At 31.2% G+C, this 23310-nt stretch overlaps 1 protein-coding gene across 3 annotated transcripts in view; it reads right to left on the minus strand.

Annotated features, from left to right (window-relative positions):
• Positions 1–23310, minus strand: part of Polr3B (RNA polymerase III subunit RpIII128) — a 123408-nt gene that overhangs the window by 97831 nt on the left and 2267 nt on the right. The window contains exons 2-4 of one of the 3 annotated variants that reach the window (XM_085814884.1): positions 21026–21118; positions 8363–8452; positions 2839–2903 (exon numbers count right to left, since the gene is read on the minus strand). In XM_085814884.1, coding sequence (XP_085671010.1) covers positions 2839–2903; positions 8363–8452; positions 21026–21091 — 221 coding nt within the window. In that variant the 5' untranslated portion in view covers positions 21092–21118. The remainder of the gene's footprint in view (positions 1–2838; positions 2904–8362; positions 8453–21025; positions 21119–23310) is intronic. The other 2 variants (XM_085814885.1, XM_085814886.1) reach the window with 2 other exon arrangements.

Below are 23310 nucleotides of genomic sequence, written 5' to 3' on the forward strand. Positions count from 1 at the left end.
CAGTCCCATCCTGGCTGATATCTACATGCATTATTATGAATCAAAATTATTTGAAACTTTAAACTTCCCGGCATGGTTCCGCTACGTAGATGATACTTTTACCCTGTTTGAAGGTAATAAAGATGATTTAAATAGAGTTCTTTCAACAATGAATTCTATTGATCCTGCTATTCAGTTCACTTTTGAACTTGAGACTTGCAATTCTCTTCCGTTTCTCGACATTCTGGTCACACGTAACACATCCAACTTCAGTACTACAGTTTACCGTAAACCTTCATCGGTTTGCCTTCCACCACACTTTAAATCATGTCATCCGACTAAACAAAAGTTAGCTTCATTTTATTCTTATGTTTTCCGTGCTCTTCAAGTTTGCTCCTCCAAACTAGCCCTTGATGAAGAACTAAATTATTTAAAAGCAATAGCTATTGACAGGGGCTTTTCACCCAACATTATTAATCAAGCAGTTAAAAAATTTTCATCTCAACACACTAAAAGGCCCACTCTTGTTTTAGGAGATTATAAAAATTCTGTTGTCATTCCCTTCTTTCCATCAATTAGCTATAAAGTTGCACATATTTTGCAGAAATTTAACTTTCGGGTTGTTTATTCTCCCATCAATAAAATTCCATGTTCCATACTCAAGGACCCCATTCCGGATAGGAATTCCTGGGGTATTTATAGGATTCCTTGCTAGTGTGGTTTAATTTACATTGGCCAAACTAAGAGAGCCTTAAAATTTCGCATCAAGGAACATGAGGCATATGTCAGAAAAAAAAAAAAAAAAAAACACAGAAGTCTTCTGTTGCTCAACATTGTTGGTCCGAAAAGAACAGTTTTAATTTTTCTGCTGCCAAAATTATTCAAAAAACATCTTCCATTGGAGAACTGGATTTTCTAGAGGCATTTCACATTCAGAAAAATCTTTCTGTTCTAGTTAACGATCCTAATTCCAATCCAACTTTGCCTTTGGCCTTTAAAGAAATTATGTTTTAGTTCTGGTTTCACCAACAGATGGCACCACTTGCTTATTCTTGTCCAGGCTATCTTATCTTATCTAATCATTATTTCCTATCTTGTTCATTTGCGGTTTTGCAGCTGAGGATGATGGTTCTGTAAAACCATCGAAACTAGTCCTGTGAAAATTTTGTAAATATAACGCTGATTTTTGTTGTTTGACTTCTGAATTAGTATCAGATTGTTCCTTGTTCAATGCCGCATTTCGTTGATTTAATCGTAAGATTTGGTAAAAATAAATATTTTCTGAGTCATATGCAACTTTCATGTTATATACTAAATACATGTTTTCATTCAGTTTTGGTATTTCTAGCTTTCTCTTTTGAATGTCTTTTTATTATATAGAACAGTAAACAATAATTTACAAATTAAAACTGCCGAGTCTTAAATTGTTTTAAAAAGTTTCTGATGTAGAAATTTATAAGCTAATACATAATCATCCATTCCTAAAAGGAAAAGCACAGTAGGTGAAATGAAAATTAAAATTACCTCTACTGAAACAAATCAGATTCTAGAGTGCATATTAAGGAGGATGCAATATATACTTGATGTTAGCAAGACATATTTGAAATAATAAAATTGCAGTTGATAAAATGATTCCCAGTACCATTATATTTCTATATCCACTATTTAATTTTCAAAATGTATGCCAGAAGTGAGAACAAACTATAATACAGTAGTAAAGAACAACTGAAACCAGCTAGTTCTCTCTACTCACTGGAAAGAGCAATCCACAAGAAAATGTCAGAATTGGCATATTGCAAAGGAAGAATGGTCCACTATGACAATGGAAGGCCTCACACATCTTTAGTAACACATACGAAATTACTGGAGTTTGGTTGGGATGTGATATTGCATCCCCCATACAGCCCTAACCTTACACCATCAGATTATCATTTATTTAAAAGTTTACAAAGCTTCTTAAATGGTAAATATTTCAGCAATAACGATGACCTTAAATCACACTTGGTTGAGTTTTTTGCAGATATTACTTTCTTGCCAACTCAATAATATATAAAATAAAATTATATTTCCTAATGGTGGGGAAACATTTTTCTGGAAAAATATATTTTAAATAACAAGTACCAAAATTAAATTACAACTGTTTTTAAAATTTATTAATTACTGAAGATGAAATTATTTTCATTTTATGTGACATTTGTTACCTTGCTTTTTACAATATTTTACAATGTATTTTGAAAACTCATAGATTTAAAAAAGACAGCATTCTCTCCCCCCTCTACTATTCGTCTTAGAATAAAGATCAAAGGTTTTATTCACTATTTATTTCAGAGAAAATGTTCATTTACTCATTATACACCTGCATGCATAAATACATGGAAAATAAACTTTTAAATCAAAATTTTAAATAATGTCACTCATTAATTAAAAGGCTAGTGAATGAAATTCCTATGACACAAAAGATGAGTAAGATGTAACAAGAAAAATAATGGGAGAAAATTCGTTATTAGAAATGCTTTAACATTTTCAAGCAGAATATATATACAATGTTAATGTAACTAGATCCTCTATTGGATATTACTCTACTGGATATTAAAATTATATCCAGCATACCCGAATCGTATTTCTACTAACATATATCAATACTATAAAACAAACTGATATTTCTAAAAAAATCAAATTCTTGAAGCAAAATTCACAATAATTAAATGCCTGACTGGCAAATGTAAAACAGTTATAAGGGATCCGAATAAAAAAATTCACAGTTTTAAATTTATAAAATATTTGTATTACTTTAATTAGATATAGAATTTAGCCTAACGATTGTGTTTAAGTTTTCTTGAAATATATCACAGTACTTACTTAATATAAAAATACGGATCAACATCAGAAATAATTTTTTCATTGGCTTTAACAATCTTTTTTATCTGCAAAGCAAAATATATAAATTATTTTTTTTATTATTCAAAAACATCTTAATATGCTTTAGAAGATGCACAAAAGCAATATTCAATGTTTAGAAGCATCATTAAATACTTTCTAACTTTTAATACTTTTATTCATTTTATTACCATTTTAACTTTAAATGTTTATCAAATTGCAGCAACATTTAGTAAATGTTATCTTAAAAAAATAAATAAATAAACAGAGAGAGGTTCTGTAAATCAGATATACAAAATTCTCCTATGTCTGTTGTGCATATGTATGTAACAACAAATTGATACAAACAGAGAATTTAGCAGAACCATTCACTAAATTTTATGGCTGGAGTGGCAAGGATGGTGACTAAAAATGCTTGAATCTGTTGCATAAAAGATGGTCGTAAGTCCCAGAGGAACCATAAATCACAAGTTAATCATGAATATCTTTATTACTTGATGATTCTTATCAACATATCTTATTACATGGCAAAGCATAATGGGGCAATCTGCAACTCACAACCTTGCTAACGCTACTTTTTACACTTTACAACAGCAAGATACATCTTTAAAAACGAAGAATGCCTATAAACAGAAAGACGTGGGTAGGTAGAGCAAGCAGCAAAAGAGTTACATAGTAAGTACCTCACAGTATTTATAATCTCCAAAATGCTTTGTTTAAATTCTAAATGATGATTAGCTAAAAGCTCACAGCCATGTGCATCTCTGAAGAGAAAGATTCACGTAAAAGGGTGCAGATAAAAGTGTATTCTTGAAGAGGGGATGTACAGCTGAAAATTAGAAATTTAAAGGTACATTGTCCAATTTTGTTAGATATAAACAGTTACATTTGTTAAATATAAGCTATTACATTTATATACTATAATATATATATAGATGTCATAGTTTATAGTATAAAGATGTAATGATGCAAAAGCATTAATAAGATAGAATGCAGAATGTTGAATCCACAATGAGCATCAAACTTGACAGCCAATGTAGATTGCATATTCACCTTCAATTCAATTCATTTGACACTCTATCCATGCCTGTTTTAAAACCTTTTATTTTTCATACTGTTGTGATAGCAGTGAGCAAAATGTGCAGTTATCCAATATGGAAATTAACCAAGAGAAAGGTTTAATTTCTCGAAATTTTAAGCTGAAGCTCCAAATTAGCTATATCATCAATGTTAAGCAAGTCATATGATATGAACTGATCTAGAAATGATGCAGTCCAGAAACAGTTATGACTATTTTGGGAATACAGATGGGAAATATCCAAATTAAAAATGATGAATTAAGTAGCTATTGCTAATTTAAATAATAATTTTGATTTATATATATATTTTATTGTACATTCTCCTCCCTTTCAAAGAGAAAGAAGCTTGGCAACAGAAAAGCTTTTCTATGACATAAGAAGTGAAAGTGAACATGTTAACATGAAGTGAAAGAACTTGAAAAACACAAACATAAAATTTTGTCCAAAATAATTCTTTAAGTAACTGAAAAATATAAACTTTTATAATCTTTTAGAATCCTATGAAAATTTTTAGTCTAAAAGTGTATTTTAGAGTCCATATAATCACATTTCTTCAGGGAAAGCATTTAAAAATTTTACACACAATATCACAATTATAAAAATTTTACTCACTCATAAGTCATTTTGAGTAATCATAATAAATTTTTTAATTTTATAGGAAATTTTAATTATAAGTTGCATTTTAACAGCATTACAACATTACTGAAATTATAGTTTTTATTATTAATATTACATTTCTAACTTTCTCATTTTACATAAACTGAAAAAACCCTACAGCTTTCTTTAAGTACACACAGTTTCATCTATTGGGCATATCCACTCGAACTAACCAATGCATTAATGTTCATCACTGCTTAAACGGTGCTCTAGCAGATACTAAATAGCCAATAATAATTTTACAGCAGTATTAATTATACAATCAAATGCACTGAGGACCAAAACTCATTCTGAATTAAGACTTCATCCTAAACACAATATAAATGTTTTAAAAAGAGGCAGGAGTAATGTTCCAAGTTGTTTGCGGCAACAACATGTTTAAAAAATAAAGACAAATATTTAATCTGCCTCAGCTGCCAAGCTCAATCAAATATCAGTTGCCAAGTTGCTCTTCATTATGGATCAACATTCTAATATATAAATTTAGAAATTTCAAATTAAATTAATAAATTATTAAAGTCATGCAGCATGCTGAAATTTAATTAAATAATCAATAATCAAGAGATATTAATTAAATTACAAATTAAATTGAGGTAAAAAATTGACAGTCTAATCAGAAGTACACATAATACCAAAATTGAAACACAAACAATTCAATAAAATTGAAACAAAAACAATATAATAAAATATCTGGTTGTAAAGAAAGTTTTCCACCAAAAACATTCTTAATAAAGCCAGAACAAAAAAGACATATCCACAAGCAGTACCTTTAGTACGGGTAGTAATTTTTTGCCAATGTTTTGATAGTTTTTCAAAGCCATCGGCTCAGAAACTTGATGGCCGTGAGTCCACAGACAGATCAACCTCATTTCGGACATCCTGTGCAGAATGAAAGATAGCCCCAGCAAGATGTAGCCATATGAGCAAAAAAAGGTAGCAAACCAAAGAAGTGACGTTGGTGTCTTATGGCAGATGTGTCAAAAGATCCCATTCAAATCTGTACAGAGTCCATTCGCTGAATGCAGACACATGTGGTCTTGCATTATCTTGATAAAGCATTACCTTTTTATGCTGAAACTCACTTCGATATTTTTCTTTGACAGCAGCATCGACATGAACTAGCTGTACAAAAACTCACCCTACACCTTACTGTCAAGGATTTTAACTTTTTCTAAATATTCATTGTGGATAATACCACAGCAATCCCGCCAGATACAAAGCATGACCTTTTAAGTTAAATTGCGTTTTGCGACACTGCCAACATGCTCATCATGCGAAGACCCCCTCCTTTCGGCCTATGTTACTGAAGTAAATCCACTTTTCATCACATGTGAAGATCCGGTCCAGAATTTTGTCCTTGCTTTGATATTCAAGCAGATTAGTGCAAGCCCAAACATGTCTGCCTTTATCTGCATGAGTCAACTCACGCGGCACTTAGCGATTGAGCTTGTACATTAAATTTGTGTGATGCACATTTTTGTGAAGCGACTATTGGACAGGCCACTAACTCCTTAGCAAGCTCTCAAGTGGTTGCATACTTATCTTCTTCCACAAGTTCTCACAGGTGGGCATCATCAACATCAGTAGGCCAGCCAGAATGCTATTTCTCAAATGTCATAACCCTTGTTTTTGAACTTTCAGTACTAAACCTTCACAGTGTCATATGATACAACATTACCACCTAAAGCTATACACATGATTTGGTGACATTCTGTAGCTGATCTTTTGCAACAGAATTGGAAGTAAATGATGGTTCTAATCTGGTAATGTGATATTTCCATTTCAGACATACTTAATGATAATATTTTTTTTACAAATTTCACAACACAGTGTTCTAAAGCAAGTCTCTTTCTTTCAAATCCCAAAAATCGTTTTGTAGGGATTTATATTTATTTTAACTTGTTAGTTAAAACTTGTTAGTTAAAATAAATATAAAAGTAGAAATAGTAGTAATTTGCATGTGGTTTAATATAAAAGTAGAAATAGTAGTAATATTCAAAGTAGAAATTTGAGCGCAGTTTGTGACAAAAGCATCTCAACATTCGTGGCACATCTTTTTAGTGCAAGTGGTTAAGGATCTTTAGCCAAGTCTGCTAAATTATGGCATCGGCAACTGTAGGGATTTATATTTATTTTAACTAACAAGTTAAAGTTGAAACTTTTTTACAAGCTTTCATTTCCCTAACTGTCAGTGCCAGAATAGTTAAATGTTGTAGCATGCGTGAAGGAATGCAAATTTCTACTTTGAAGGAAGTATTTAAGAGCCAAGTTTCAGTAAGAGAAAGGAGAGAGTTAGGATCTAGCCACCACCTCTGCCATAGGTACGTTTGCTTATTGATGGTTCAAGTGGCTTAATTGCATTTATTTGCTGCCACTGGCTTCGAAGGGGGTTTAAGTTACGGGATCTCGCTCAGCCCTGAAGTCTAGTTCTATCATTTGTTAATATCTTCAAATTTTTATTTTCGTTACTTGATTCAGTTACCATCCAAACAGAGGCGAAGTTTGTTAGCGTTGAGTTGACGCATTGTAAATTTTCAAAGATTTAATAAAAGGTACTTTAGCCCTTCTCTTCTGTAGTTTCCTGCTACCCCAGTTTTCATAAAGAAGTTTATATACTGGACTCTACACTTTGACAAAATATTATGAAACACGACAATGTGAACTGTTTGTTCAGACGATATATGCGGTAGCGGGGAAACTTTCATTAAAATTCAATATAATTAACATAATAAAATTAATATAAAAAAATTGCTGAAAATTCCTTGGTCTTTTACAGGGAGCATTTCAAGTATTTTTACCACAGCCATGTTTCTGAATTATATCTAGATGACTGCGTCATTACATGGATGAATCCATTTTAATATTTAGGGAAGTTTATCCCCTGAACGCAGTTAGGGAGAAAATTACATGAATATTTTTTTTTAATTTTTAGATCCTAATGCTAAAAGGTTAGTAGGGAAAATATGCAAGGGAGCATGGTAATTAACTAAAAGCAATAAATCACATACAACACCATTACTAACATGTTTACTAGAGTAATAGTCATAAAGACAACTATAGCCAGAAAAAAAATCAAACAAAATTAGCAGTACAGAAGTATGCTAAAATAAAAAGAGCCAAGTGATATAGCTTCAACAGAAAAGTACTCATATTTCACTATTAATTTAATATAGTACCTGAGTTTAAGAGAATTCCAAGAGAAAAGAAGTTTCTTGCTAAAAATATTGAAAGACACAGAACATGGCATTTGATTTAGCAAACAATTTTCGAATTACTGATATTATTAAAGTAAGTTTTCATTGGTTTTTTCACTTAAGCAAATGGACACAGTTTAACCACTTGCGCTAAAAAGACATGCCACGCACATCGAGATGCTTTTGTCTCAAACCGCAAGCGACGTGAACACCACGTCGATAGGCATTTATCGCAAAAATGAAAATAATGTGGTGCACAACGAGATTGTTCGTGTGCACAACAAACAGACGTTGCCTAACAACGAGATTGTTTATTTTTCGAGTTACAGCTCTGGATTGCACTCGCAGATGCGGAGCAGCGTAAATGAGACACTTTAGTGCTTATTATATTGTAGTGCACTGCACTGCAACCGTGAAGTTTAATCATAGCGCAAGTGGTTAACATGCAGAACAAATTTCAGCTGCTAAGATTCCAAATGTAAAGTTCCATCAAACATTCCCTGCAAGCAATAAATATTTCAATATATAACTTTTATTATTATTATTTTATTATTAACAGTAAATATTCATACTTACTCCTACATTGATGAAATGATCAAAAGAGTCTATATGCTGTTTAACTAACCCTTTAGTTTTCAAAAATGCAGGTACCAATTTACATTTATCCTATAATGAAAAAGGAAATATTTAAAAAAAAGAAAGAAAGAAACAGCTATTCATATAATAAGCAAAAGAAGAAAATGTTTAATTTCTCCAATAAATACATTAAATTAAAAAAAATGTTAACATAAATGCAAATTAAAAATGTCTCTTAGTGACAAAAATATCTTCAATTCATTGAAGTGAGTTTAAAAAATTCTGCAAAAGAAAAATAATAAAAACCTCTGCACAGGTTAATAAATCCCAATCAAAGTTGCTGAAACCCTGCAGCTACAAGATTTAAATACTAAATTCCATTTGACAATATTTATAAGTCACACACATGCAGTCATTCTATGACCTTTCAAATAAATATGAAAGAGGTATATGCAATATAAAATTAGATGGAAAAAGCAGTTTATACCGACACAGATATCATGTAAAATTCTATCAGCTTTGTGAAAGGCTCACAAATATGAACATGAGTTTCCTGTTCTTTTCAATCAAAGCCATTCCACATGCTGCAATTTTATTTTGGCATACTGTCCCAGCACCGAGCAATGGCAGTTTTTGTTGGCTTCTCTCCTGGTGATAATTGTTTCTATAGTTATCAATCATACAATGCCATTTTTCTATCTCTCTTTTCTCCCCTGCTATGAATTTCACTATTTGGGATCGGGAATATTTTATAGTAAATCCTTCTTATTTAATTAGGCTCTAAATGTCATATCCAATCTGTTGAAGATTTTTGTAGCAATGCAAAATGACTCTAAAATGACAATAAATGACAATAAATACACATCATAGCACACAGCAAAAGAGAAATGTTCTCTGCTATACTAGATGCCATTTTTAATTTCACGACTGTTATTTAGTTCTATAAGTTTCTTTTTTTAATCCTCTAACCAGCAAGGAGCTTTGCTAAGGAAGCCTAATTTAGCAAAACCACCATAAGAGGCATTTTCATTATTTTAATGCCAAAATACCCTGAAAATTTATACCTGAATTTATGTATTGTTAATACTGTGGCTCACAAAAATGATCAGACACTTTGTATTCTTTAATGAACATAAAAACTAAAATAAATTACAACAAAAAGAAAGGCTTTTATTTTGATTATATATAAATTCAACATTTTTTATATTAAATACATTTTTGAAAATATGAAAATTAAATTAAAAATAAATATTGTTTGTTTAATGAGGAAAAATATTTTCACAAAAATAATCAGACACTTTTAGTAACAGCCCAAAATACAAAAAGTTACCTTGTTTTTGCTTCTTAATATCTTGTGGGGTTACCTTTATGCTTGATCACTTTATTAAATATTTTGGGCATTGACTCCACAAGTTTTTTTATTATTATTATTTTTTGACTTATTTTATATCACCCCTCTTGAATCACTGCTTTCAGTTGCTGCCGCAAAGATATGCTCTGTTTTGAATTTTTAATTCCAGTTCTTGCCAAATACGCTCAACAAGATAAAGATCTGGCGATTGGGATGGTGTCTTAATTACTTTTGGACACTTATATAATAGCCAGATTCTAACAGTGTGTGCAGCATGCTTTAGATCATATCATGGAAGAATTTAAAACTATTTTGTATATATTTTGTGCTGGTGATGCCAAATTTTGCTTCAAGATGTCAAGGTACTTATACTGATCCCCAATGCCATTTATAAACTCTATATTACCAATACCAGAATGTACCATAAATTCCCATATCTTAACTCCTTTTCTCCATGTTTAACACTTGGTACTAAAATTCTTCTCTGGGTTTTCTTTACACCAGCACTCGTCCATCTGAGCCGAAGACATCAGCAACAACACTTTTTCCAGTGGTCGGGTGTCTTTTGTTTTATCAATTTTGGGAAATTGCAAGAAAAAGGTTTTAGATTTTTTTACCAACATAAAATTTTCTTCTTGCTATTTGACCATGATATCCTGCAGATCGCATTACTGTTCTTAATTTTTGGATTTACACATATTCTCTTCGAATCTTTTTAGATTCCTTAGAATAAAGCATTTCATTCCATCAGATAACTAACTTTTAGATGGTCTTCCAGGTCTTCTTTTCTTTTCGAATACAATTCTGTTTCTCATAATGCTTAATAATATCAAAACTTCAAAATTACTTAAATTAACTAAATAGGCCATTTTTCTAATAGATTTCCCTTTCTTTTGATGCAAATCAATCTGCAGACAACTCTGCAGGTTTCTAACAATGTTTCCTTTTAACATTAAAATAACGAATATTTTCTAAAAAGAAAATTTGAATTATAAAAGCAAACAATTTTTTTTTTTTTTTTTTTTTTTTTTTTTTTGCTTAGCACTTTTATCCAAACTCATTCCATAAAATTTCATTTTTTATTTATTGCAGATGATTTTAATTAGAAAAATATGAAAATGTCCGATTAATTTTGCGGTATCTTCCTTTCCATTTCAGCATAAAACATTATTTTTTAAATTTACTATTTAATTTTTTTAACTTATTTAGTACAAAAAGATTGCTAAGAAAATATGTATTTAAAGGAAAAATATTCTTTATTATTTTATTTAAAGTTATAAAGTTTTTCTCCCATTACTTAAAAAAAATAAAAAATTATAGTGGCCAATTATTTTCACGAGACACTCTATATTGCATTAATTTCTTGGACATATTTCAAGATGCACATATAAATATTTTCTCACAGAAGCCATAAAAAATATATTAGGCTATATATATAGTCTTACTGGTCAGTTAACAGAATGCTTATTAATCTGTTATTTTTCATTTTAATTTTGCATATTTTACTTAGTCAGTTACAAAGTAATAAATATGGTTAACTTTTTCATGTTTTTTCTTTTTATGAAAAAGAGTTTCAAGAATAAAACCAAAAAAATTTAGACCGGAGGATCACAAACAGGAATTTTGTTAAATTGGGAAAAGTTTGAGAAAACATTAACTACTGAGGTAAAGGTGTTGAGAAAGAAATAAGACAAAATATGTCAATAAAGCACTGAAAAATGGCAGCAAGATTTACACATATTCTCTTCGAATCATTTTAGATTCCTTAGAATAAAGCATTTCATTCCATCAGATAACTAACTTTTAGATGGTCTTCCAGGTCTTCTTTTCTTTTCGAATACAATTCTGTTTCTCATAATGCTTAATGATATCAAAACTTCAAAATTACTTAAATTAACTAAATAGGCCATTTTTCTAATAGATTTCCCTTTCTTTTGATGCAAATCAATCTTAAAATGGAAAAGTACCAATTTTTATCCTTTGCAACATATAAAAGCTCTCATGTATGCATAACATATACAGTATAAAGTGCTAGGTCCGGACATCCAATATCCGGAATGATCTAAAATCCAAACCTCAAATCCGCTAACAAACATTTTTTTTTTTTTTTTTTTGTGTGTGTGTGTGTGTGTGTGCTTTACACATGCACATTTGATTCCCATACCCCAATAATAAAATATGTGGCGAGTCTCTGATTCTTAATTTCACTTTGACATTAAATAAAATACCTCTACCTCATATAGAAGAAACAAACATTTTAGCATAAATTTGTGGGATCAATAATTTGCCTCTGTAGCTGTGTATCTGCTTCACATACATCTCAAACTGAAACTTACATAGAAACATCGTTGATTTTACAGCTTTTAATATCACTGAAGCCAACCTGGCAAATCATTATGTATTACATTTTGCTTTCATCACCACATGTTTATCAACACATAATCACTTAATTACTCATGCAGCGATGCCTAAACAATGTTTTTATACTAGTAATTGAAAAATAAAGAGTAAGTAAAATTTTATGTTGACATTCACGATGATTACAGATTTAAGTTGAACGTGCTAATAAACGCTAATGAAGAAAAATTTAACAAAAGTTTCTTTCAATATGGTAACAATAGATTTTGTTAATGATACTCATAGGCCAAAAGATTACATTTAGTTTTATTTGAATTAAGAATAACGAATTTGTTATTCACATAAACCCAGAACCAGCGTCAGAGCTCATATTAGAAATGACGATAATTTTTTTGGAATTTAGAGATGCACTGAGCAATAAAATTTAGGGGTGGTAAAAATTTAGAACTTAGGAAGGTGCTTGGTAGCAGAATTCAGGACCTGCAGAGACAGCATCCAGCATCGGCCCTCGATAAACCTTAAGCATATGTGGGGATTTATTTATTCAGGACTTGGTAAGCCTTAAGCAAGTGTAAGACATAGACATAAGTATAGCAAATAACTAATACAATTCAGGCTTAATTGTCTCAGTACATGATAGAAGGAAAACAAAATTTAGCGGAAGAACTTGCCTTTTATCGCCAATCTCTTGATACATAGCCAATAAATAATGTATAGTGGACATTATTAAGCTAGACTAAAATTACATGCTACTGATTCCAAGAAATTTCAGTTAATATAGCAGACTGTGCCTTTCCTTAACATTCTGATTTGGATCCAGCTTATTACTTTTTGCAGACTGTTATTATTACAGCAGTTTTATAAAAGTTAATGCTTGAACTTTCGATTATGATGGAAAAAGTTTCTAATTCTGGAGCTGCAACAGGATCTACAAAGAGAAAGCATGTTTTGATGTACATTAAACAAAAAGTGGAATAGCTGCAAAAAATGGATAAAGGTATATCCATGTCAAAATTTTTCAAGGAATATGACATTGGAAAGGCAACTGTATCTGATATAAGAAAATAGAAAAAAGGAACTTTTTGAATTTTTTGTGAAATCTGACACCCCACTCGCAATGAAAAACAGAAAAATTATTCATTATGCTAAAACAGACAATCATGACAAAGTGATGATTGAATTGATCAGACAATGTCACAGCGAGGGCATGCCATTGATGGGTCCAATGTTAATGGATCAAGGCAAAATATTTCATGAAAAAATTAACTTAAAAAGTGAGTGCAGATATTCGACATGTTGGCTAATCAAATTTAAAAATCCCTATGGTATAAGGCAATTAAAAATTTCAGGTGAAAAAGCTTCAGCCGATACTGAAAGTCTTGAATTATTTGCAGATGAATTCAATGAACTCAATTAACAGAGAAAAGTCATCTCACTGATGAAACTGGTCTTTTCTGGCAATATGTACTGTGAAATACCTTGGCAATCTCTAAAGAAAAGTCTCCAATTGATGTCAAAGATTCCAAAGCAAGACTAACAATTTTATAATGTGCAAATGCTGCAGAAATGCATAAGTGTAAACATTTCATAATCAGAAAAAATAGACAACCTCGAGCATTTAAAGGAGTAAAGATTTTCCCCGTTATATATCATGCAAATAAAAGAGCATGGATGGCACAAGTATTAATGTATGATTGGTCTGAAAATCATTTCATACCCGAGACTCGCAAAATTTGAATTCGGTTGGTTTACCTGATGACACAAAAATTGTCCTGATTGTAGATAATTGTTCGACTCACATTTCATTTAAAGTTTTAATGAAAGATAATGCATACATGTTATTCTTTCCTCCGAGTCCTTCATTCAGCCTATGGATATCGGAATATTGCACGCACTGAAGTGCAAATATAAAGTCACATTTTTAAATTCCATGTTAAAGTTCTTGAATATTGGGAAGATGTTACAAGAATTTTTTTAATATTTTAGCATAAAATCTGCTGTGTAGAGCATCGTAAGATTGTGGAAGGATGTATCTCCAGATACATTAAAAAATGTTTGGCATAATTTATGGCCAGCTACCATATTTCATGGTGAGGATAATGAAGATGATAGCCATGAATTTGAAGACTTATGGCTATCGCAAACCACAGGCAAAATTTTCTAATTAATGGATTTTGTAAAGAAATGTGGAAAAGTGGTAATAAATGAAGATGATATAACAAAGTTCTTCATTGCGATTACAATGCTCCAGTCATCAATCAATTAACGGATGGCAAAATCTGTTGTCTGGTTCTAGATCCAGAATATACTGCTACTGATAGTAAAGAAAGTGATAGAGAGGTAAATGAAAACAAAAAATTTCGACTAACAAGTTAATCAGAATTCTCAACACAGCAATTATATGATTTGAACAACGGAACTTTTTAACTGAACAAGAAATTATATCTGAAGCATTAAAGAGAAAGCATTAGCACAAAAAATGAAACAACTTAAACAACTTACATTGAAAGAAATGTTTAATAAAATAAACAAAAAAATAGTAAGATTTTCTTTTGTGACTTCTGATACCTTTAAATCATAAATGCTTCATTTTTCATAAATCATGATTTTGTATTTTAAATTTTATAATTTCTACATGACATTTTGCGGATGATCTAATATCTGAAAAAATCCTTAATCCAGAATCACCAAAGTCCCGAAGAGTCTGAATCTCGGGCTTACCATACATATGTATGTGTGTGTATATATACATACACACATATGCACGTGTAGGCATGCATATACACACATATGCACATACAGACACACATACACGTGCACACAGACATACATATGTGTATGTCCTTTCCGTATCCAGTCCTGATAACAGAAGAGCACCAAAATATTTAATATTTTGTTCATGAAATTACAATTATATTAAAAATATAAAACTAACTCAAATTGATCAGTTTTCCTATGAAAAATAAAGAAATTGTCAAAAAAATATTTTTAATATTAAAACATACCAGTTAAATCAAAAAAAAAAAAAAAGAAGAAGAAGAAGAAGAATATGCAGTACAAAGTCTTTAATCCAGACTCGTCGGGACTTTGGCGATTCCAGATTAGGAGTTTTTACGGATTGTAGATCATGAATTTAAATTTGGTAAGATGGCATGCAGAAATTATAAAATTAAAAATATGAAACCGTAATTTATGAAATAAAGAGCAATTATGATCTAAAGGGTATCAAAATTTACAATAAAAAAGCTTAATATTTATTTGTTTACTTTATTAAACATTTCTTTCAATGTAAGTTGTTTAAGTTGCTTTGTTTTATGTGCTAATACTTTCTCTTTAATTCTATAAACAGACATAATTCCTTGTTCAGTTACAAAGTTCCGCTGTTCAAGTCCTGTAATTGCTGTGCCGAGAATACCGACTAACTTGTCAATCGAAATTTTTTCGTTTTCACTAACCTCTCCATCATTTTCTTCATGCCTTTATCCATTTTTGTTTGATGGACACCGAAACACGCTTTCGCTTTGTGGATCCTTTGACAGCTCCAGAATCGGAAACTCTTTATGACATTATCGAAAGTTCAAGCTTACTTTTTATAAAATTGCTCTAACAGTATGCATAAACCGGATCCAATTAGAAGATTAAGGAATAAAGCAATACGCAACATTAACAGAAATAGATAATTTTAGCCTAGCTTATACTGTCCGTTATATATTAAACGCGCATGTGTAAACGTATTATGCACATGCATAAACGCTACACATGCACGGAAAGCTTGTAGCTTTGAGGTCCGGATTATAGATCATTCCGGACTATGGATGTCCGGAATAAAGACTTTGTACTGTATATGGTCTACCAGAGAGTTCTGTCCAATAATGTTATTTCAAGTTTCAACTTGCATGCACTTGTTCATTCATCTCTTCACTGCATTTATACACATGCTCTTCTAAACTAACCAAAACAAAAGTATCTCGTTCCATCATTCAGTGAGATGTGAGCATGTAACATGGCTACTGATAAAGTTCCTTTACAATGTTCAGTGATTCTAAATGAATTCCATGCTACAGAAGCATATCGAAATTTTGTGAACATTTTTGGTGGAGATACAGTTTCAGACATAACATGCAGGAGATAGTTTGAAAAATTTGCAGGAGGTTATTTCAACCTTGATAATAAGCCATGCTCTGGGTGGAAATCTTTGATCGATGATGATCAAAGATGGCATGAATATCGATATATATTCATGAGTGAGCAACATTCCTTTTTGAATAACATCAGAAACTGTGGAAAAGCTTAACTCAGCTCAACAAACCATCCTGGACTACATTCAGAAATACAGAGTGGTCTATAAATATTCTAGATGGTGCCTTATATGTTAAATGAGAAAATTTGTAATATTCAGCCATCATAAGCATATGTCTGCTTGCTATTAACAGAAATGAATCTTCTTGGATTGGATACTAATTAGAGATCAAAAATGGATTCCCTATGAAGAACATAACTACGAAAAGAGCATAATGTGAGCCTGGACAACTTGCCCTTCCAACTCTAAACCAACCCTGAGCAAGAATAAGAGAATGCTGTATATATGGTGAAACACCCAAAGACCAATGCACTGCATGCTTTTGAAATCTAACAAAAAGCTCAATTCAGAAAGACATGATCAGCAAATGGGTGATTTAAACAAAAAGTCAAAGAAAACAGGGCAGCGATGTCCAAATAGAAGGGCATCAAATTTCATCATGATAATGCCAAATCACATGCTGCCTTGGTAACTCGTCAGAAAATCACAGAGCTAAGCTGAGAAGTTATGCCAAATTCATCATCATATTCTGGATGCTCAAGCCTAGCACCTTCCGAGTATCCCTCATTTATCTCCTTACAAAAAATTTTGGTTGATCTTTACATTATGGTAACTTGGCGATTTTTTGGCGAAAATTTGGCGACCAACTCTCCTACAGCAACCCTCTATTTTTTTTTTCCTGCCGCCATTTTGTCTTCACGAAGTAAAGACATGTTTATTTTCTTTTTATCTATTGAACACTTCTTCCAACAATCTACTAGCCGAATTACACTTATGCTAAAAATTTTATCTAACAAAACTGCTTAATCATGACAAATATTCACTGCAAAATTGGGAAAAAGTGCACAATACCATACTCCTTACGCGTTTTTCAAAATTACACATACACATAAACCATGTACACGTCGACTTATTTTTACTTAAAAAAACATCCCAGAATTACAGAAAAATGGCATTGCGCACACTCTTCACTATATCCATGTACACTGCTTTTTCTCATAAATTAGAAAAATTTCACGAAAATGCATAACAATTTTCTGAATCTTTAAACCCGGTAAAAAGAACATATATGAAATTACTTTATCGCGAAAAAGTATATACCCTTTCCAAATATAAACATTTCCACGTATAAAATAAATAAAATAGCTAAAAATTTTTACCTCTAAATTATCTATTATATTTTAAACGTCACCAACGAATTCATACCGCAAACATTACAAATACTTAGTGTCAAATATTTAAATTATTTCCATGCATGTTTACTTCAGCTAAAACGTATATCAAATTCCTGCAAACATAAAATTCACAAAATAACTATCATTTAATTAAAATACAGTCAAAAGTCGTTAATTCGGACACCCATAATCCGGACCTCAAAGCTACAAACTTTCTGCGCATGCGCACAGGCGTTTATGAGAGCGCGTAAGACCTTTACAGCTGCTAATATGTTTGTGCGCATGCGCATTTAATGTGTTACGGAGGTATAAGCTGAGTTAAAATTATCTAATTCAGTTAATGTTGCAGATTGCGTTGTTCCTTAATCTTCGAATTAGATCCGGCTTATTATTTTTTGCAGACTGTTAGAGCAATTTCATAAAAGTAAGCTTGAACTTTCGATTATGTCAAATAGAATTTCCGATATATATTTACTAATACGTAATTTGTATCTACAAAGCGAAAGTATGTTTTGAAATCCGAAATCTGTTTATCAATTTCACACCGAGGATTGGAAGTTGATCTGTCAGCACTATCCTCATCTTCAGGGCAGATGTTTTTATTTTATTTGGCTTATAATTCCTTACTAAGTGTAGTATTTTATCTCGATGTACTCCGTCTTTGATATGATTTAAATCAAGTTCCTCGTGATTATAATTAGCTTCCGATAGTGAAGAAAGTGACCCAGAGGTTATTGAAAACGAAAACATTTCGATTGACCAGTAAGTCGGTATTCTCAGCACAGCAATTACGGGACTTGAACAGCGGAACTTTGTAACTAAACAAGAAATTATGTCTGTTTAATAGAGTTAAATAGAAAATATTGTCACATGCAATGAAGCAACTTAAACAACTTACATTGAAAGAAATGTTTAATAAAGTAAACAAATAAATATTAAGCTTTTTCTTTTTGTAAATTTTGATACCCTTTAGATCATAATTGTTCTTTATTTCATAAATTACGGTTTTATATTTTTAATTTTATAATTTCTGATTGCCATCTTACCAGATTTAAGCTGATGATCTATAATCCGGAATCGCCGAAGTCCCGACGAGTCCGGATTAACGACTTTTGACTGTATCACTAAACCATGTACACGTCGACTTATTTTTACTTAAAAAAACATCCCAGAATTGCACAAAAATGGCGTTGCGCACACTCATCACTATATCCATGTACACTGCTTTTTTCTCACAAATTAGAAAAATTTCACGAAAATGCATGAAAATACTCAACGTATACTACTCAAATATATTCCAAAATACTACAAACATATAACTCACAAAATCACGATCATTAAATTAAAATATAATTAAATTAAAAAACACTACTTAAAATATAAATAAGCACATACATTAAATTAATAAAAATTAGATTACAATCCTAATTACTTTAAACTAAATCATTACTAATAACAATTTTCAAATAATACCATTTTAATTTATTTACTCCTTACATTCAGAACAATGCATAAAAATAATATCCTCAAATGATTAAAAATACTAACTTACCTAATCTTCTTCAGAATCTTCATTATGTCGCTGCAGTACTACTGCTAATTTCTAAATCCTAAATCCAGTAGTTAACTAGAAGTCTATTCACCAAGTAATAAGAAATTAATAAAATTTCACCTATACTCAAACTACTTTCAGCAAACTAAGTACCCTTCCTTACACTCCTTTTCACAAAATGTCCATTTTCACCATATTTCTTGCACCGCCATTTAAACTTGTAATATCCTTCCTTTCGCACAATCTCAACTTATTATTATTATCAGATAAACGCATTAAAAATTTAGAATTCACTTTACAAAGCGCCATGCAATCTGAAAATTAATCAAGACTATTTCACACAACACACAATGAAGCTTTTCCAAATTAACCCCCTTTTCCAGCATCCATTAATGTCACATTTCACACAACACAGAATATAGCTAAATACGAAATTTCCAGATTTCCCCCCTTTTCCGATTAAACAACTGTAATTCGTCCATTAATGTCACATGACATATCTCATGATCTCTCATTTCCCTCACATAAAATAATGTGTAATCGGAACTGCGTGCTTCTCACATTATTACCAAAGTCCTAGGTAGTAACCTTTATTGCCTCCAAAATGTCGCCAAACTACCAGTTACCATATTCTAAAGATCAGCCAAAATGGTTAAGGGTTAAAAATTCAAAACAAAAGTAGATGTCATTCAAGGATTATTTGAGTTTGTCTCTAGAGACAAAGTAGTTTTTAAAAATAGTATTTCTAAATTACCATAATGCTGGCAAGAGGTCATAAGCAATGATGAAAATTATATTGTAGTACAATAAATATATGAAAAATAATTATTTTCGGTACTATTCGGTTTCGAGGGCCGTAAAAAAAATCGTCAAACTATTGTTGAGGAAAATGCTGCTAAAAATAATTACGGCAACCCTAATAATTGGGACAAGAAAAGAAGTATAATAATAAATAACTATTTAAGATTGATGTTTTAATTTAGATGAAAGGTTACCTTTCACCTAAATTAAAATCCTGACTATAATTTCATATATTTTTTTATTATTATGATTTATATGAAAAAGGCGAAACATGACTGAATGGAAGCATAAGAGTCAATAACTATTTCAGATCATTATTATAATTTATATAAAAATTGCTAAACATAACTGAATGGATGCCTGCATCGCTATTTCACTGCCAACTTATCACTAAAAAGCATAATTTCATCTGATTGGTTGTTCAAACGTAATTTTCTATAATGAATGATGCCTTTTCTTTGAAAATATTCAAAATCAGAATTCAGAAGTGCAGAATCGCTTACTTATTTGTTTGCCGCTTTTTAAAAGGGTAAAAACAATTGGATTTTTGTCAATTTTATTTTACTTTTTAAATGAAATTAAGTCGATGTGTACATAGATAAAGTCAAAGGGGTGTGCAGTGCCATTTTTGTGCAATTCAGGGTTTTTTTTTTAAGTGAAAATAGGCCGATGTGCACATGGATACAGAGTACGTGCAATTCTTAAAAACGCATCAAGCAGTGAGTGATTCTGCACTTTACCCAAAATTCTACTGTCGACTATTCATCATGGGCAATTCCCAAATTGTTAAATCCATAGGATATCAAAAAAGGATTTAAAAATTAAACTAGTATTTCAATGCCGTCTTAAGAAATATATATACCTATATAAGAAAATCTATATAAACTTACGCAATCTGAAACCAGCATGTACGCTATATTTGGCGTGCTGTTAAATGGGCGCGTTTGCTAGATTTGGCGCTTTTGCTCATACATTTTCGCTGCAATTTTTTTACGGCCCTCAAAACAGAAGAGTACCTTATTTTTTTTTCACTTCTCAAACAGACAAAATTTTTCAGTAAACTTTATATATAAATACATAAATACAGTTTCACATTCTACTAAATTTATATTTTAAACAAATTTACTTTTATTGATTTTATTGGAGCTGCTAAGTCTTCTGGGCTCTCAATGTCATCGAATAAACCATCCATTCTGAAAAACAGTTGAATTCCAATAAGCTAAAATGAAACAGTCCAATGTTAAAATATTGGGTACTTTTCCCGTTTCGCCGGCGCAAATCTCGCCAAGCAGACTCTGTTGGCGACAACATACAGTATACACATAAAAAATGTTAACATGTTAACAAATGTTAATTTTAAGAATTTTTATTTTGAAGGCATAAACATTTTAATATGGTTTAAAATTTTGTAAACAGCCAATAAATAAAGACAATAAATTTGTAAAAAGACATTAATTTAAGAATTTACTATGCTTTCATGGTTCAAAATCCTGATTCACCGGTTCATATCACATGACCCCAAGTGATCTCATGTAAACTACGCTACAAAAATCTAATTCTCTTAGTAATTATCTACATTAATTTCAAGTTAAATCTTAATTTGGAATACAAGTTTAAATGCAAGAATTATTTCAATTCGTACGAATAGCTTACTCAGAAATTATGTAAAACTGCAGTGCTTTACTTCGCTAGTGCATTCTCATTAGAATTGATGAATTTAACCCTTGATTTTGCCTTTTCTATATTTTCGCGTTCGTATGAGCGGTGTGATTGCATTCCGATTGACTTAATTACCGCGAATTGTCTTAGGGGATAAAATTTATCTATTTTGTAAAAATTCTATGTAATAGTATGCCAATATTGAAAGAAACAATCAATCTGGTAAAAAAATGGCTGTGACTTGTTATGAAACTGAGGCGTAAAAGGTTACCAGCGAAGATATTCCATTTGGCATCAGTTGTACCATTATTGGTGACTTTATTGTTTGCGCCGGCAAAACGGAAAAGTAACAAATATCATTATTTTTAATTCAACATTTTAATAATCTTGATTAGATTTCACTTTCAAATATACATTAAGAAAATGCAACTAAAAACAATTACAGTTAAGGAAATCAGTGTATATTACTAAATAAGAGGAACTAAGAAAAACAGTGTGTATTATTAAATAAGAGGAACTAAAGAAAGCAGTATACGTTACTTAAGATTAATTATGCTGCTATTTGTATGTAATATTAATTTGCCCATTTTCAAGTAAATAAAGGACAGTTGCTTGCTTTCAAAATGAAAGGAAGATTCATTCAAAGCATTTTCCACCAGAAGCCACATTTACCAAGTTTCCAGATAATAAACGAATGCTGTGAAGGAAGAAGTTTAGTTCTTTTGAATCGATTCAGTCATCAAACCAATTTTTGATATCCTTACAAGAATTCAGCCAATCTGCATGGAATGAAATAAAAGTAATCTCAGAAGACATCTGATGAATATTTTGGGTGGGACAACACACCCGATGAAATGCTTCTAGAATTTCCTTGACTGCTTTTGCAACAAGGGAATGAGCATTATTATACTGGAAAATAACCTTGTCGTGTCTTTAGGCTTTGGTGCTTCTTTAAAATTTCTTAAATGTTTTAACATAACACAACCCTACTTCCATGAATATTCTGCTTTGGCAGTAATGGAACAGGTTTACCTAAATGCACTCATACCTTTAAAGATTGACAGAATGAATCTACTTTTTCATCTCCATCAGCAAAGAACTTTTTTTTTTTTTTTTTCAGCAGCAGTAGCAATTTACATGTGTTTTATTTAATATCCCGGGTAATCTTCGGATTATGGTAACTTGGCGATTTTTTGGCGACCAACCCTGCTACAGCAACCTGCTAGTTTTTTTTTTTTTTTTTTTTTTTGGACACCATTTTGTTTTTTCGAAGTAAAGGCCTTTTTTTTTTTAACTCAACATTTTTTTCTAACAATCTGCTAGCCGAATTACACTTATGCTAGAACTTTTATGGAATAATCTTGATTAGATTTCACTTTCAAATACAGATTAAGAAAATGCAACTAAAAACAATTACAGTTAAGGAAATCAGTGTATATTATAATAGTGCCTAATCATGACGAAGATTAGGTGCGAAATTGGGAGAAAGCGCAGAATCGCTCATTGCCTGCCGCGTTTTTAAGAACTGCACATACACGGTCTCATCCATGTACACGTCAACCTATTTTCACTTAAAAAAACATCCCAGAATGGCACAAAAGTAGCACTGCGCACACCCTTGATGTTATCCATGTACACTGCTAAAGTCCTAGCTAGTACTCTTTATTGCCTTAGCAAAATGTCGCCAAACTACCTGTTACCATATACCAATGATTAGCCAATATCCTCTTTTTTGCAATTCACAGACCAAAT

This window comes from Stegodyphus dumicola, chromosome 4, assembly GCF_044657685.1.
Source record: "Stegodyphus dumicola isolate Sdum_Otavi_A_Nest chromosome 4, ASM4465768v1".
NCBI lineage: Eukaryota > Metazoa > Arthropoda > Arachnida > Araneae > Eresidae > Stegodyphus > Stegodyphus dumicola.